The sequence below is a fragment of the Pteropus medius genome, unplaced genomic scaffold, assembly GCF_902729225.1.
Source record: "Pteropus medius unplaced genomic scaffold, Ma_sr-lr_union100, whole genome shotgun sequence".
NCBI classification, from domain to species: Eukaryota; Metazoa; Chordata; class Mammalia; order Chiroptera; family Pteropodidae; genus Pteropus; species Pteropus medius.
In genome coordinates, this window is record NW_024343732.1 from 2,550,912 (window position 1) to 2,567,891 (window position 16,980).

A 16,980-nucleotide genomic window follows, 5' to 3' on the forward strand; every position below is an offset into this window, starting at 1 on the left:
CCGGAGTCACAGCCACTCCAAATACAAACTACATATTCCGGGATGCTTTGTGCGGCAGCTCTCGCGAGAGACGCAAGGAGAGCCCGGCCCCGCCCCGTTTGCCTGCTTCCGCCTCCCTGTGGCGACGGCTTGTTGTTGTGGAGGCCAAAATGGCGGCTCAGGCGGCGGCGGCGGCCCAGGCAGCGGCGGCCCAGGCGGCGCAGGCCGAGGCGGCCGAGTCGTGGTACTTGGCGCTTCTGGGCTTCGCCGAGCACTTCCGCACGTCCAGTCCTCCCAAGATCCGCCTGTGCGTGCACTGCCTGCAGGCCGTGTTCCCCTTCAAGCCGCCACAGCGCATCGAGGCCCGAACGCACCTGCAGCTCGGCTCCGTGCTCTACCACCACACCAAGAACAGCGAGCAGGCGCGCAGCCACCTAGAGAAGGCGGTGAGCGCGGGCTGGGCCGCGAGAGAGAAGGCTCGGGCTCCTTACGGGGCCTTGGCTGACGGTCTGCGATCCCGGCGGGCGGGGGCCACCTGGGCTGCTCCTCGGGTCCCTGGGGTGCGACTTCCGCACGAGCGGCGGGACGCCGAGGCCGCCAGCCTCACCCCGTACGTTATTTAACGTCTCTGGTAACAGGCAAGGTCCAGGACTCCGCTATTCTAAGGAACAACAGGGTCTCCAAATTCTTCAGGTTTTAAGGCGGAGATTACCTGTTGACACTCAGGGGGTCATCCCCAGATCGGCCAGTGGGTGCTGCAGCTTCTAGCTTCTCAGAGCTCAGCCCCGGGAGCATCAGCCCGTAAGCTCCCTCCTGAAGTGACTCGGGATAAGGAAGGATTGAGGTGACAGTGCAGGCATCTGTTGGGAATCTGAAGTTTGGTCTCTCAAGAAACCTAGGAAGGCATCTTTTCACTTATTAGACTGGGAAGTCTAATAAGTGTCTGGAGGGTATTGTGTCCCCATCAGTGAAGTGAGGTGGGAAGCAGAGGCCCAGAGCCTAGAGTTGGTCATTTGAAGTTCTATAAGGAAGTGGAACAGAGAGGAGTCTGGATTCCAGGACCAGTTGCTCAGTGGCGGGGGAAGGGTACGGGATCTCGCAGCTCTCGCTTTCTCTATCCACCAAAGACTTCTTTTCCTCCCACCATCCACTAGTCTGTTCCCTTAAGGCAGGCCTCATTTCCTCCCACCCCCAGTCTTGACCTCTGAGATCTTGGTGCTTCAAAGAATGTGTGAATGTATCTGTTATTCTACCCTTTCTGGCTGTGGAGTTTCTTCTCACAACAGTGCTGAATGGTCCCTCTTTTTGCCATTTACTCTTTAATTCTCCTTAAAGAAGAGACTTGAATAGACTCGACTTAGATTTTTAAAATGTATTGATCTGAGGTAAATCTGAACCCACCCATGGCTGGTAACGAGTTGCCTTCAGGAAGATACCAAATCTTTTTCTTGCAGACTATGATGTTGGAAGGGGACTTTAGTCCTTGCTTGATCAACTTCCTTGTTTCAGGAGTGAGATATTATGAGCTCAGAGAAGTAAATTGATTTGTGTGGCCCAAAGCCACACAGCAAGTTATTAACAAAACTGGGCTCAAACCTAGGCTCAAGATTGCTAGGTTCCACACCAAGAAAGTAAGTTGTTACTGTTTTTGTGAATTTTTATTCTTTCATTCGTTCAGCAAGTACCTATTCAGCTCACACCAGGTGCCGGTCCCTATTCTAGGTGCTAGGGATCAGTAATGACTAAAATAGTCCCTGCCCACATAAGCTTATGTTTTAGGGGGACAAATAAGGAATATGCAGTAAGATACATATGTAGTAAAATACTGTAGGCAATGAGAGGAGAACCATGAAAAATATAAACCAGGGAGAAGAGATAGAGTTGACAGTGGTGAGGGAGTTTCTATTTGTGGGAGTGACATTTGAGCAGAGCCCTAAGTTGGGTGAAGGAAGTGAGCCTAAAAGACCACTCAGGGTATCAGATGCATCTCGAGTGCCTGAGCTGTCAGTGATTGGTGACTGGTTTGTGTCAGGGTCTCTCATAGCAGTGATGAGAATGAGATCAAATGAAACACAAGGCTTCTTTGGATTTGGAGGTGGGGAGCTGGAGGCTGTGACTCCTGGTGCCTGGGGCCAGCGTCTTCAGTAGATGCTCCCTGTTCTGAAGTTCTTCCTTCTCTTGATGAACAATAAATCTTGCCACCTCCCTTTCCTTGTCTAGAAAGCCATTGCTTCTAGCAGTGGTTCATTGTCACTTTGTATATTGTCACATTTTACCCACTCACCACTATTGAGGGGAAGCAGCCATGCCTCAGATTGCTTCTTTGTAGCCATTGGCTTTTGGACCCATAATTTTAAACTGTTATTCTTATGAAGTGCCTTCCCTCGATTTTACATAACCCTGAATCTTGTGGGATCTTCCACAAAGCCACAGGGTCCCCTCTATAGCTTACATTGACTTTACACTTGGAAATCTCTTTCTGTTCCTTGCATTCTCAGCTGGGAATTTGTCCAGATTTCAATTAAAGTGTCATTTCCTGTGCTGTTTTCTTCTGAAATTGTGATCTCCTTTTGTGTTGCAATGCAAGCATGCTCTCTTTAATCATTATTTGTTATTGTGCATTTTTCCCAAATCAGGCAGATATCAACTTTTATTCTTTCCTTTCCCAAACTCACTTGATAAAGGATAATATTTTCTCCTTTTAGAAGTGATTTGCTAATTTCTAGTTCTGAAGAGCAAATGCCAGAGAGGTTTCAATTTCTTCTTAGGGAACCCACCCAAGGTAACAAAGAAAAAAAACTTTTTAAAGAAGGTAAATGACTCTCAAGTATGTTGTGATGATTTTCTCCTTGATCATTTCTCCTGTTCTTTCCTGAAGTAATTTTCCTAACTTATAAGTTCTATAGGTAAAACTTTTTATCGGCCTCTAAACTTACTACTACATTCAGCTTCCCTGTTATTTTCATTGCCTTTTGCTTTCTGTCTGAGAGACCTCAACATTTGGTAATCACTTTTTTATATATATATGTCATATATATATATATATTATATATATATATAATATATATATATACATATAAGATTTTTTACCCTTCTATCTGCTTAATGTCGTTTTCTAACTGCCTCCTCAACTGCATTTGTCAGGTTTCTGGAATGAATATATAACATACTTACCCAACTGCTTCTTTAATTCTACCAATTTTGAAAGAATCACCTATTAAGCATTCTTATGAAGGGTGTTTCTCCCTTTCCTCAACAGCTTTGTTGAGGTTGAAGCCATTGGTCTCAATGACACCTTCCTCTACAGACCCTTAGAGCCCCTGCTGGCTGCCTCATTCCCTTATTCTATCCAGAGAATCCTGCAGCTGTTACAGTGCATGACAGAACAGCTTACCTGAGATCCTTCCTTCTTTGATATAGTCTTGGCAGTGATATGAATGTATCGTCAGAATTCTTGGCTGCTGTGAGACTCCTTGAGTAAATAACTCCTTGAGTGATTATAAAGGATGTCACTTCACTCAGAAATCTCTTGGCTAGAGAATTTATGAAGCTGTTTCTGCAGTTTCTGTCAGATTGGGTTTTTTTACATTTCATTTTCACTTTATTATCTTTCCTCTTGCTACACATCTATTCCTGCGTGAATTTTCAGTCTTCTCTTTATTATTTTCACACTGTCTTTCAAGCGGACAGTTTTATATCAGTAATTTGCACATTCCCCTAACTTTCTTACTTTTGATTACATTTCTCTTTATCCCTTGGTCTGGATAGTGCATCATCATCCTTAGATTATCCTGACTTGAAAGCCACAGAGAAATAAATGCTACTTCTCTGGAAAAATTGTTCATTATTTGCTACAATCCAGGCAGCCCTTCTTTGTTCAGTGGTCTCTTCTGACTGCTATATACATGTTGAGCCTGTTTGCTTTCTCTTCCTGTTTGGAACAGAGCTGATTTTTAACAGTGATTTTGCTCGTCTGACTTAGAAAGCACCTCCAAACTGTGCCGTCCAGATACTTGTTAATTATGCTTCAAGGTTTAGTCTCTGGTTTACCTTCCCAGCAAATGATTAAAGCTTCCCTTTCTCAAGCCTTGAAAGGGCTCAGTTCTGAGCCTTTCATCATCAGGTGCAGCTGGAGCAGATCTGTCATCCTTTGGGATCGTGACTGTGTCCCACTAAATTCCACGCCCCATCATCCAGAAGCAGGACCTTGTGCAGAAGCTGCATTTGCAGAGCTTATGTTAAGTATTTTCATGGAAGAGTGATCTGTCCTTCCTCCTGTTTTTCTTTTCATCACTCTTATACGCTCTGCGTCTCTGATTTCAAGATGTAAAAATCTGTTTAGGAGCCATCATTTCATGATTCCACCAACTTGCACCCTGCTTCACCTTCAACCCCCAATTCTTCTGCTTCTTCTCTGGGAATTTACTGTAGTATTGTCACCTTCTTACCAAGTCATACATTGGTGCTTCTCATTGTCTCATTGAATCTTCAAACTCACAAGGTGGGGACCACTTCTGACTTGCCAGTGACAACACTGAAAGGGAGATTCTTGTAGCTATGTTCACATAGCAGAAAGAGGCAAGGCTGGCTCCTAAATGCTGTGCTTTCATCCCAGAGGAGTTGCAGTCAGTAACTATTTCTACATATTCTGGTGACATAAAAATCTGATGTTTTAGAAAAGTTACCTTGATTTCAAGGTACAAAGAAACCTTGAAATGCTCTCGGCCCTGATCCAAATCTTCCAAGCATGAGAGGTGTGCTGATCCAGGCCCTTCTACCCTTCAGGGTACATGCTGGCTCTGCAGTGACCCTTGCTTTCCCTGAGAGCCCCAGAGTGACCCCAGAGGCTTCTAGTAAGTTGTTCACATCCTTACCCACACCTGCAGGGCTGCTTTCCCATCACAAGGAAGGAAACAAGATATTTTTTAATGTTACAAAGTAAAGCATACAGATGAGGTAACAACTTTGGGTAAGATAGCAACCCTGGTATTTTATTTGTGATATGGATATATATTTTCTCATGTCTATATTTCTGATGTGTTGTTTTATGTTGCAAGCGTTAAAAAGTTACAAAAGCAAAGTTATTTGATTGACATCTGATTAACAATCCTGGGAAAGTGACTGAATTGCCCTGACATGGGTCTAGTTATGTAGCTTCTAGCTTCAGGAATGGGTCATTGTGGGGGATGGCTCAAGGTGTCACTGACACTGATGCTCAGATACAAAGCAGAAGACAAGGAGCTGTCTGATGCCATTTAGGAGTTAGATCTTTGTGCTTGAAAGGCATAAGCCTCAGTTCTGTGGCCATTTGCTCTCATTTCCTGGTGACGCTAGAGGAAATCATTGTTCAAGTGACAGATGTTTCCCAAGTACTTCCTGTGTATCGGCCTGTTCCAGGCTGGGGACGTAGCACCGTGAGGAGCCACTCATTGGGCTTTATCTAATGTCCCCCATTTGTGTGTGTTTAAAGTGGGGTACACTCGTAAGACAATGGAGAAAGACCATGGCCCTGGAAATGGATGCCAAGGGCCACTAGGATCTAACTCCTCCATGTGGGTCCACATCTCCAACCCCATCCTCTTGTGTATGTCCATGTTCTCTTTATCCATCTTGTATTCTTACTAGAGGGCTCCCCTTCAGCACAGAGGACTTGCCCGAGGTAGGTATTGCAAGTGGAGACTAAGTTGCAGAACCACAGATTCTCGAGATTGGGCCAGATCTTAGCATGTCCCTAGCCCAATTCTTTAGTCACACAGTCAAGTCCTCATCATCCCATCCCTCCTTCCAATTGGTAGCCTTCTCTTGCTGGACTGTCCTTTCCTTTGGGGAGTGGGTTCTGCCTCCAGCCCTGAAGTTTCACCTCTGGGGCTACACTCCTAGTAGCAGGCACTGGCCCTGCCTTCTAGGGACCCTTGAGTCCCTGCTGACCCTGTTGCAGTGGGTCTTTAGGAGGGGACACTCAGGGTGGCTGCAGTGTGCCTTTGCCTGGGCTCTGCAAACATGTGTGTGCATGTACATGTGCTTTTTCATGTGCACTCAAATGTGCTTGTGTTGATGTCCATGAAAGAGTCAGTGGCACTTAGTGTGCAGAAGCGCTCTCTCCCTCTTCCTCCCCTCTTCCTTTCTCTCCCTCCTGGCCCACCTGTGGCTTTCAGGCAGCTGGTCTGGGATGCAGCTCCAAGTCTTTCCCAGCCTCTTTTGTGACTTCCTTGTCTACCACTCTTGCTCCAAAGGCATCTCCAGCCTCCTCCCACCCTTTCATTGGTCCCTCCCCTTGCCTGTCTCCCCAGCCAGCAGCCCCAGGGAAATTTAATCTCTGGTTCTTCCTCCTCTCCCTCCTTCCTTTGCATTCTCATTGCTGCATCTAGGATGCTCTTAAAAATCAGATCTCATTGGGTGCTTTTTTTTCATACCTTTGACTAGGTCTGGCTCCATGGGTGACATCTGGGTATTACGACCTGTAGTCAACCACTGCCAGTGACTATAGTGGCACAGATACCTTCCAGCCTCATCTTCCTGGACTTCTGCCTTTTCGCAGGCTCTTCTCTACCTGGAGTACCTTCCACTTTCCCTTTGCCTAGGATCTCTCTCTCTCTCCCCGCTCCTCCCGCTCCGCCTCTTTCCTTCTCTCCCTGTCTCCCTCTCTCACTCTTCAAGGCCCAGACCCAAATGCTCCTCACCCTATGCTGTTCTCCCACAGAGCATGGCTAGTCAGGGCCTTCTGTTCAGCTGCTGATCTACCTCCCAACAACCGCCAAGACGTCTGTGGGATGTGGATCAGTGGGAACAGTGTCAGGCGAATGCTTGAGTCCTGGATGATTTGACAGACTGTAGTTAGTATGGCTGGTAGGGTGGACTGGCCCGGGACCTCATCACCTCCTATCAGAATGTGGAACTCCAGAGCACAGCAGTCCACAAGTGGGAGCATGTCATTGTCTGAACCTCATCCTACATGTGTGCCAGCAGAGGGACGTCAAGCTTCGGTCTCAGAATGGTTTCCGCTGTCCCCTGGCCCGGTACTGCTCATACTGGTCCTTCTTGGAGTCTTCCTCTCTAATGCTAACTTTGCTCATTTCCAAGCATCTTTTTAAATGCCACTTCTCCAGAAAGGACTGACACCCCCAGACCCACTCTGGTTGTAATTGATTTCCTCATGTCATGATTTGCTGTTGGGATATTGCAGTGAATGATACGGGGGGTGGGGGTTCCCTCTGCACTCTTTCCCCTTCTGAAGCATTGTGGTACTAGCAGGCTCTGACTTTGACTTAGAAGCCTAGTAGGACAGGAAGCCCCTGTCAGTAGGGGAGCAAGTGTCATTCCCTCTCCCCCTGGCATGCTCTGGTTGCTGGATTAGAGGGAAAGTGAGCCCACAGACCACCTTCTCACTTAACAGAATATCTGCAGTCTTTGTGACAGGACAACCTATGTAAACCCCAAAGAGGAGCCAGTGAACACACGTACCAAGTGTTTGGCTGAGAATTAATCCTTTTTTCTTTCTCTTTCAGTGGTTGATATCACAGCAAGTATCCTTTATTGGTACCGTTCCCTTCAAGAAATGCTCCGTTTAAATAAAAAGAATATGTTACATACAAATCCCTGCTATGATGTACACCATGAGTTTAGGCCTTGCCCCATAGACCACCTGAAGAATTGCTGCTTGGACATGACTGCATCTTCAGACAAGCAGCCTCTCCCTGGGTGCCATGCTCCTGTTTGTGCCCCAGCATCCAGCTCCACATCTGGCCAGCAGCAAGCTCAGGGATTTCTGGGGGATATGTGAACTTGGGGTTTCACATATCCTTATCTTCCTGCCAGAAAAGGGGACATGCCTGACTGGCTAACCTCTGCAATGTAAGAATCTCATACTTTATTCCTTTTAAACTGACCTTTTTGCAGCATCTATACTTCCTTAACCGTATGTTACTAGATCCCACAGTTTGAAGATGTTAAATTTGAAGCAGCCAGTCTTTTGTCTGAATTATACTGTCAAGAGGTAAGAACCTGTGAAAGTTTCTGAAAGCAAAGTCCCTCTCCCTGTAGTGAAGGCAGTGGCTATCAGTGATCTCAGAAGTACTCGACTCTCTTTTGGCTTTTAATGCTTTCCATTACTTTTCTGCCTCCCATACCCTGGCATGGGGCAGCTGTAAGTGATCACTTGCTCATGAGGGCCAGCAGAAATTTTTTCCAAGACTTTCCAAAGACTGTTAGAAAACGGCTTTATTCCTAGGCTAAAGATGATTAGTTCCTGGATAAGTCCATATAGTTTATCTATTTGGTTCTTGATCTCAGATGTAGCTGAAAATCGCCTTTGAGCTACTGTGTGTGAGGCTCCTTGGGCAGCCAAGAGTGCATGTTTCATAGCCCTGGCCTATCTCTCTTGTTGCAGAACAGGAAAGGTGGCAGTTATCATCCAATTTGACTGTTCAGGATTTTGAGCTAAAGCTATTTTCAGTTTAGTTGAATGAGTTATTTTAAGAGCAATGTGAAAACTTCACAGCCAGTGAGTCCAATAAAATATCTTTTTTCTTTTAATAAAGTAAATCAGCAACCCACAAATCCTTTGGTGAGTGTGAACAGGAGTGGCTTTCTGGCACTGCAGCTGCTGCATAAGGAATCCAGCTTGCCTGCTGTCTTCTTTTCCTCCCCAAACATGACTGTTTCCTTTCAGAATTCTGTTGATGCAGCAAAGCCGCTGCTGCGGAAAGCAATCCAGATCTCACAGCAGACCCCATACTGGCACTGCCGCCTGCTCTTCCAGCTTGCTGTGAGTACTGTGGGTAGGTGCAGGGTGGGGCCATGACCTTGGGGCACATCCACCTGCATAGTGTACAAATAAAGGTAGATTCCAGGACAAACACCCTCCACATCCTGCTGCACCAAGTGAGTGGAGACAGAGGAACAGTTCTTTAGCCTGCTCACAAGTCCCCTTCAGCTTCTGTTCTCAGCAGGAACCCCAGCATGGGCCTCTTGCTCAGTGTCTGGAGTGATTGGTGGGAGTACCCCCAGCATGTCTTGGGGGGCTGACTGAGGGACTCTTGTCATTGCGTTCCCCTCCTTCATGCTGCTCCATTTGGCTTGTGTTCATTTAAATTTGGAGAGCATTTCTTGCCAGAAGCCCACCATGCTTCTGTGTGCTGTGCTGAGATTCCAAGGGGCTGCCTATTGGGCAACAAATGCCCAAGTCAAGCCCTTGCAGGGCTACAGCCTCGCCTGTGCTCCTCCTGGGCCCCAGCCTCCCTTCAGCCCCATAGACATAGGTGGTACCCTGGTCCCAGCACTCTGAGATGCTGATAGAAGGGTTTCTGTGGGCTGGGCCTTCCTGGCTGTAGTAACTATACCTAAAGACTCTGGGAATAGATAGGCTCCACCATGAGGGATGCCTCTTCTGTCCTAGGCACGTACTCCCCTAGATTCTCTTCTCCGCGACCCAGAGTGGAGGCAGAGTGGAATTCTATACCCAAAGCAATTAATATTGATGACATAGTTTGGTTAATTTAGCTCAAAACTGACACTGAGGCCATTTTGTTGATGGGTAGGGAGGTCTAGTTTAACTTGCCAACAAAGCACTAAGAGCAGGTACTGGTTACTGTAAAGCAAGCAGTTCAGAAGCAAGGATCATTGTGCTCTCTCCTTTTTAGCAACTGCACACACTTGAAAAGGACCTGGTGTCAGCCTGTGACCTCCTGGGCGTGGGAGCCGAGTATGCCCGGGTGGTAGGATCCGAGTATACACGGTAGGCACCCTCTTCCCACAGTCCTTCCCTCTTACTTGGAAGGAGCTCAGCCATCTTGATCCTGGACGACACATAAAATTGGCATTCAGCATGGAACACTGGTCACCCGCACAAATAGTAAGAAATGCATAGTTGTAGCACTGGTTACTTTTTGCCCCATCAGTTCATAAAGTTGGAGAGTCGGCTATGAGGATAGGGGCAGCCAGCATTCTCAGCACAATTGGCACTTTCACATTTCTAGTATCTCGAAGTAAAAAGTGCTCAGATGATTTGCTAGGTCGATTCTCTTGGCGGTGCAGATAATGAGAGCGGCACCTGCAGAGGGCATGTGCCATCTACATGGCAGCACTTTAGGCAATTCCAGTGTCCTTTTTGGGATGCCAGGAAGCTTTTAGGTGAAAAACAGCAGACAGAATAAGTGGACATTTGTATAAAGAAGGGACATAGGTTCATGTTATGCATATAACTGCTTAGACTATCTGGAGACTTGTGCCATAGGGCTGGGAGTCAGGGGTCAGAGGCCATAGGTGCCTCACTATGTGCTCTCTGTGAAGGCTTCTGGTCTGTCTCTTCCCTTCCCCCTCCCCCCGCCAAGGAAAAAAATCCTCTGCACTAGTCAGACTCCAGGCAGCAGTGCTCTTACTCTGTTGTGTCATTGAGGTTCTGGAAAGTTCTATATTTCTGTATCACAGAGCTGAGCTTATCCCATGTTGTTGGGACAAAACAGTCCCTAACTTCATTCTCTGAGCTCTGGACTTGCAAATGTCCCCATGGGGCCATAGGCTGTCCTCATCCCTCAGCCATCCTGCCCTGAAATAGCAACTGTAACATATTCCTGACTCTTCCTGGCCCCCTTATGCTGTAGTTGTCACTGGATCTGTGGTGACACGCCTTGCAGGACACAGAGACAGCCACACACTATGCATGTTCATGCTCAGGTATCCCTAGACAAGCTTCTGTGCCACTGGGCAGGTGGCCTAGGTAAGCTCTACCAGAGCCCAAGACCTCCAACCATATAGGGCCTTCGAACAATTGCTTCCTGTGTGACAACATGGGAACCTTGTGAAGTTTCAAGCCTTAGATTTTAACAGTTGCACAGCGGGCAAGCAGGCCTAGAGTGTCACACTATGAGGTCACAACAACAGAGAATGGTGCAGTGACCTGAAACACAGACATCTCGCAGGCTGTGTGACTGTGTGACTGCCCTCCCCACCACAGTTTCCTCACACATAAAACGGGGAGAACGGTGCCCACTTGATGGGTTTTTGGCCGCAGCACACAGGGACTCTGCCAAAGCTAGCAGGACAGAGACTAAGACGTCCAACAAACTGGAGCCTGTGGGCTATGCATGACCATTGCTCTTCCTAAAGGCAGCCACTGTCTCCCAAGCTTCCTCCTCCATTGTTTTAGCTGTCTCCTGAACTTTTTAACATGTTCATTTTATTATTTTGTTGGCGATGACAGCAGCACACACATTTAGAAGTGCAGAAAGGTTTAAGAGAGAGAGTAGAAATCTGGTCTTGTTGCCTGCTGCAGGTAGAGATGGCAGGTGGTAAGGCTGTTAAGGGGGCTCCCTGGTTTCACCCCCTTAACACTCAGGAGGACCCGAGGGGCTTAGTCAGTTGAAGGAAGGGGAGGCACAGAGGGGCCACAGTGAGGCACGGATTTCAGTTCAGATGCCCAGGCCTGCCGACTCATCCTCCCGCCCTGTGCTGTCCACCAATGCAGAACCCTGATAGTCTGTGTCAGCAAGAGTGAGATTGTGGGAGACATGGCATCTCGAACCCTGCCCGTCTATGCTTTCTGAGCACTCATCTATGCCTTCTGGGCTCTTGAGCCATGATGAGTGTCTAAATTAGGCCAAAAAAGAAAGACCAAACAGGACAAAGAGTAGTTTCGTAAATAAAACCAACCTCATTGGGGATGGCGGGAGGTGCTGTCATCTGCTTAACCCTCCTTTGTGGAGCTCATTGGTACCTGTGAGTGTTGTAGTGGCATAGTCATTCTAGGAGGCAGCTGGGCCTCATAGACTGACTCCCCCTTTCTGTTTTCCAGGGCTCTGTTCCTGCTCAGCAAAGGGATGGTAAGTTGAGGCTGAGCTGGATGGGACTGAGCTAGATGAGGTTGGTATGGTAGATACAAGGCTGGGCTCCTGCTCCCCATGGTGCAGCCCTTTGGGTGCCCAGACCCTTAAGTACAACAGATAGCCGCAAGAGCAAGGCCTCTGTGCTCCAGCTGGGTTCAGAGGTGAAACTCAGATTCGAGGTTGCGGGATTTGTGCTGAGGAAGAAGCAGCCTGGACCCTGGTTCCAGCCTAGCTGTGTGGCCTCCCTGCATGGAGCCTGTAGTCCCCCAGTGGGTGGCAGGCAGATGGCCTTGTGCACTGGAAGGGAATCCTAGTGCCTGTTCCTCTCCTCCCCAGCTGCTGCTGATGGAACGCAAATTGCAAGAAGTCCACCCGCTGCTGACCCTCTGTGGACAGATTGTCGAGAACTGGCAGGGGAACCCCATCCAGAAGGAGTCTCTTCGCGTCTTCTTCCTGGTGCTCCAGGTGACACACTACCTGGATGCCGGGCAGGTACGTAATGCCTCCCACAGAAGGACTGCTGGGGAGCAGGCAGGCAGACCAAGAAATCTCCTCTATCATCGCCTTTTGTCCCTGACCACAAAGTGCATCTTATTCAGGGCTTAGCTCCCCCCCCATACCCCGTCATGCTCTGGCACAAGTGCTGTTCCCCTGCAGGCAGAGGGGCCTCTGAGAGTAGCCTGGCCTCATGGAGGGAGTTGTCTTGGCCTCACATATTCACAAGGTGTGAACAGTCAGGTTTCTAAGGGCATCTGGGGATCCATGTGAGTAAACCATTATGATTCTTGTAAGGTGCCTAAGACAGCACGTGTTCAAGCAGTATCTGTCCACCACCCCCAGCTGATGAGAGCTTTGTGGGGTTCAAGTAGGGACTCACAGGATCAGCTGTGTCGGAGACTCAAGTCCATAATCCCCGTGTGGCTGAGAAGTAGCTATATTCTATGTGGTGAATGTCTCAGCCTTTGGGGGATGCTGCCCCATCCACCTCACCCTGCCCCGTCCCAGTGACCGACCACAGACTGGGCCCCTTGGGTGCTAGGAGGCCGCAGATGGAGCCCCAGAAAGTGCCAGGCAGGCCTTTCATTAGTAAGGGGCTGCCTACGTTCCCCCACCTGTGACCACCTTTATTTCTTGGGCCAAGCGCTTGCTCAATACATAGGAACACAAAGCAGACTCATAGGGTGCTGACTGCTGTGGAGATGTCCTATGGGGCCTTGGGACAGGGCTTTCCAGTACCCAGGGGCTAGTTAATATGAGCCACAGCACCTGCAGGACTCTGGGACCAGGAGGCAACTTCCCACCCTTGATGATGACTGCTAGCTGCCCTAGCCCTGTCCTGCCCTCTCAGGGTCACTTCTGGAAGGAGGAAATGTGGCTCATGGAGGATCTTTGGACAGGCCTCTCCCAAGCCTCGGTGTTGGGCCCAGCACTAGGCAGTGGCTGAGTCTCAGTCCCACAGATGTCCCACCTGACTCTGCTCCCACACCCTGAGAGCCTGCTGCCCCATCTAGGGGCGGGCTTCCTGCAGGTGGTAGACATGGGGAAAGCTCCTAGGGAAGAAGCGGCTGGTGAGTTGGCATCTGGTGGGAGTGGGCGTGCACTCAGGTGAGTGGTGCCGCCCACCTACTATAGGTGAAGAGCGTGAAGCCATGCCTGAAGCAGCTGCAGCAGTGCATCCAGACCATCTCCACGCTGCACGATGATGAGATCCTACCCAGCAACCCTGCTGACCTCTTCCACTGGCTGCCCAAGGAGCACATGTGCGTGCTCGTCTACCTGGTCAGTCCCTGGGGCCAAGGCCGGGGGCCAGGCAGGTGAGGAGAGGACCCTGGTGACCACCGCCGTCTGGTCTTGTCGCCAGGTGACCGTGATGCACTCCATGCAGGCCGGCTACCTAGAGAAGGCGCAGAAGTACACAGACAAGGCCCTCATGCAGCTGGAGAAGCTCAAGAGTAAGTTGGGCTGAGTAGGTCGCCTGGCCACAGCTCCCCCTGGTGGGAAGTCTGACCACGACCTCTGCTGGGCCTGAGGAACTCTGAAAGACTGCAGTTCCAAGTGGTCCCTATGGATTTTGTTACCTCAGTTGGCAGATGGGGATGATCTAGGTTTAGGGCAGAGCAGGCCATGATCCTAGGCTTGACCCTTGATCCGTGGCCAGGGGTCTTATGCCATCTGTTGCCCTCACTACATAAGATGGCTTTGACTGCAGTATCCCACCAGGGCCTGTAGAAGACGGCAGTTGAAACAGGTCATAGCTCCTATTATCCGCGTTGTGACATTGATCGTGCTCAGGGTGAGGCCAGGATTGAAACTCGGCTCTTGCTGACTGACAGCTGATGCCAAGGTTGTGGTTTCTTCCTGGACTCTTGACTAATTCATCCTGTGGGACCAAGCACCTTTGATTAGCAGGAACACAGAGCTCTGGTTCAGTGTCTCTCTTACTGCTTACCCACTCTCTATGTCCTCGTCAGTGCTGCTTGGGGAGGAGCCATTGGCCAGAAAACCGGAGCCCTCAGGGATCACAGTTTATTCCGTCAGCACAGCCCTTTCCCAGTTATAGCCAAACTGGGAAAGGGCTGTGCTCTCCGGTTCCAGTGTAAGGACAGCACTTGGGGCAACCAGAAACTGGGTCCTCCTCACTGCTGCCTGAGGCTGTTACATAGTCTCACTCTCCTGGGCAGTGTCAGCATTTTTAGAACCCACCATGTCCGGAGTGATCTTGAGTATGAGGCTGGGTCATGATGGATGAGGGTAGAAAACAAGTCCCTCCAGGGATTTCTTACTCTTAAAACACTCCGGTCACCACAACCTGCTATGAACCTGTCTCTCCACCTAGACAGGGAGATGAACCCATCACTCAGTGGTGTAGCAGGCATGAGTGAAGTGATGGGCTGAATGCTGGGCTGGTGCTCAGCAGAGCGAGTAGGCTCAGACCTGGTAGCTGAGGGGTCGGTGTGGTGGTTGGCCTCTCCTCAGCTTCTCTAGCTGCCCAGAATGCTCACTGCCCTCTCGCCCTTAGTGCTCGACTGCAGCCCCATCCTGTCCTCCTTCCAAGTGATCCTGCTTGAGCACATCATAATGTGCAGGCTTGTCACGGGACACAAGGCCACCGCGCTGCAGGAGGTGAGGCCACTGGGGGCCACGCACACACAGGGTGGGAGGGCAGGAGAGCAGGTGGTTGAAGTTTGCGAGGTCTCAGGAGTTGCCACGTGTGCATCGGCAGGACATCCACCCGAGCTATTCCATGGTAACTTAGAAGTTTGTGATCCTGCATGGGCACAGTAGATCAGACAACGAGATAGAGAAGTCAGCGGTCCTTTCTCTAAAAGCCTGTGTGTCCAAGGAATATGGGGTCTGGAACCTTGGGGTCCCCTGATGGCAATCCCCTCCCTGCCCCATGTATCCCCTGCTGCCCACCTTCTTGAGAGAGCACAGGGCCTTAAGCAGGGCAAAGGTGCTGATGGCCAAGACATGTTGGAAAGGGAGGAGAAAGCAGGTCACGGACAAAGGTCACTGTCCTCAAGGAGATCAGGGCTACTGTTTGCCCTCACAATGGGCATATCCGTTGGAACTTTGTGCCCAAGTTAGGACAGGCAGGATATAGACACTAGGTCCCAGGTTGTAGGTCTTGTGACATTAGGCATACTCTCCCAACAGATCTCCCAGGTCTGCCAGCTGTGCCAGCAGTCACCCCGGCTCTTCTCCAACCATGCAGCACAGCTGCATACACTGCTGGTGAGTTCACAGAGCTGCCTGCCCCAGCCCCATTCCAATGAGCAACCCTGCGATCGTCATCCCGGGCAGAATCCAGAACGATCCCAATGGGCTTCATTCTGACAAGCACCTTGAGTTCAAGTTGACTTAGGTCCTAGGAGGAGGGAATAACTCAGCTTGCCATCTCTGTGTCTCCTCACCAGAGCAAAAGCTCAGGTATAGCTATCTCAGAGGCACTAGTCAGGCTCATCCAGGTGCAGCCATGCAACCCTGGATAAGCGGTGAGTCCTTGAGCCCTCACTGTCTCCTTCCAGGGCCTGTACTGTGTCTCTGTCAACTGCATGGACAACGCAGAAGCCCAGTTCACCACAGCCCTGCGGGTAAGGTGCCGGCCCTCTCCCTATTGGGCGGGCGGTGCTTCTTAGTAAGGAGTCAGGCGTGGGCTGTGATGAGGACAACAGCCGTGCACAACTGGTCAGCGGGTGACTCTGCAATATTCATGCCAGCTGTTACAGTGATGCACTTTATTTGGGATTATCCATGGCAGGTCCTGTGCTTCTTAGATGGGGACAAGACCAGTGCTGGCAGCACAACCTGACAACGGATGGCTGTGGGCAAGGGGGCTTCTGGTCAACCTGGGGTGGGGCTTCCCCTGCCAAACCTGAAAGACAGCTACTAAGGAAAGCCTGGTACCCACTGGTGCCACAGTGTGTTTAGCCTGTTTTACTCCTGATTCCCAGCCAGCCCTTCCAATAGCCCACCAGACTGGTGATGGCTTGTGACATAACTGAAGATGTAGTCACTCAGTGGGGTTCAGGAACTTCCAAGAACTGTCTATACAGAGAGTTGAAACACGAAGCTGGGTGTGTCCTGACCCTGCACCAGCCCCGTGACCTGGGTGCTCTAGGGGCAGAGGATACCTGGTGCTGCCACATTGGGTGGGAGTTCCGCTAGGGGGTGTCCTAGCCTCAGATGGGGTCCTGTCAGGCCCTGGGAGAAGGCTGGTGCCACATCCTTGTAGAGTTGACAGACCAGGGAGTTAATAGCCCAGTGGCAAGTCTCAGCTCTGCCCACCTTGCTCAGGACCAGATAAGTACATCCTCAACTTGACCCTGACATCCTCCCAGGAAAAGGACTGGCAATAGTTTCCTCCCAGTGGTCATAGGGAGGCCCCAAGCAGAGATGTTGGGGTGTGGGGGCAGCTCTGTGACTCAGGTGAGGTCACTGGGATGTCATGTGCCCCCTGACTATCAAATGGCTAGCTTTGTTCTGCTCCTTATGCCAGTCTCCAGACCTCTTCACTCTCAGGGTTGGGTTCATGCGGTGTTACTGCTCCAAGATTCTCTGCAGGGCTATGGATGCAGGCAGCACACCCCACGGAAGAGCAGGCATAGTGCCTGCTCCTACTGCCCTCCAGGACCTTCCATCCATTCCCACTCCTCTGGGCCATGGTCAGCTTGGGCTAATG

The 16,980-nt window shown here is 50.0% G+C and overlaps 1 protein-coding gene across 1 annotated transcript in view; it reads left to right on the top strand.

The window, feature by feature from the left end:
• The first annotated feature begins 113 nt into the window (after positions 1–113).
• Positions 114–16,980, top strand: part of MAU2 (MAU2 sister chromatid cohesion factor) — a 26,472-nt gene continuing 9,605 nt past the window's right edge. Inside the window, exons 1-12 of the mRNA XM_039867988.1 lie at positions 114–425; positions 7,485–7,502; positions 7,907–7,972; positions 8,648–8,743; positions 9,618–9,712; positions 11,768–11,795; positions 12,135–12,290; positions 13,431–13,577; positions 13,660–13,750; positions 14,818–14,921; positions 15,456–15,533; positions 15,827–15,892. Of these exons, the coding sequence (XP_039723922.1) occupies positions 150–425; positions 7,485–7,502; positions 7,907–7,972; positions 8,648–8,743; positions 9,618–9,712; positions 11,768–11,795; positions 12,135–12,290; positions 13,431–13,577; positions 13,660–13,750; positions 14,818–14,921; positions 15,456–15,533; positions 15,827–15,892 (1,221 nt within the window). The 5' untranslated portion in view covers positions 114–149. The remainder of the gene's footprint in view (positions 426–7,484; positions 7,503–7,906; positions 7,973–8,647; positions 8,744–9,617; positions 9,713–11,767; positions 11,796–12,134; positions 12,291–13,430; positions 13,578–13,659; positions 13,751–14,817; positions 14,922–15,455; positions 15,534–15,826; positions 15,893–16,980) is intronic.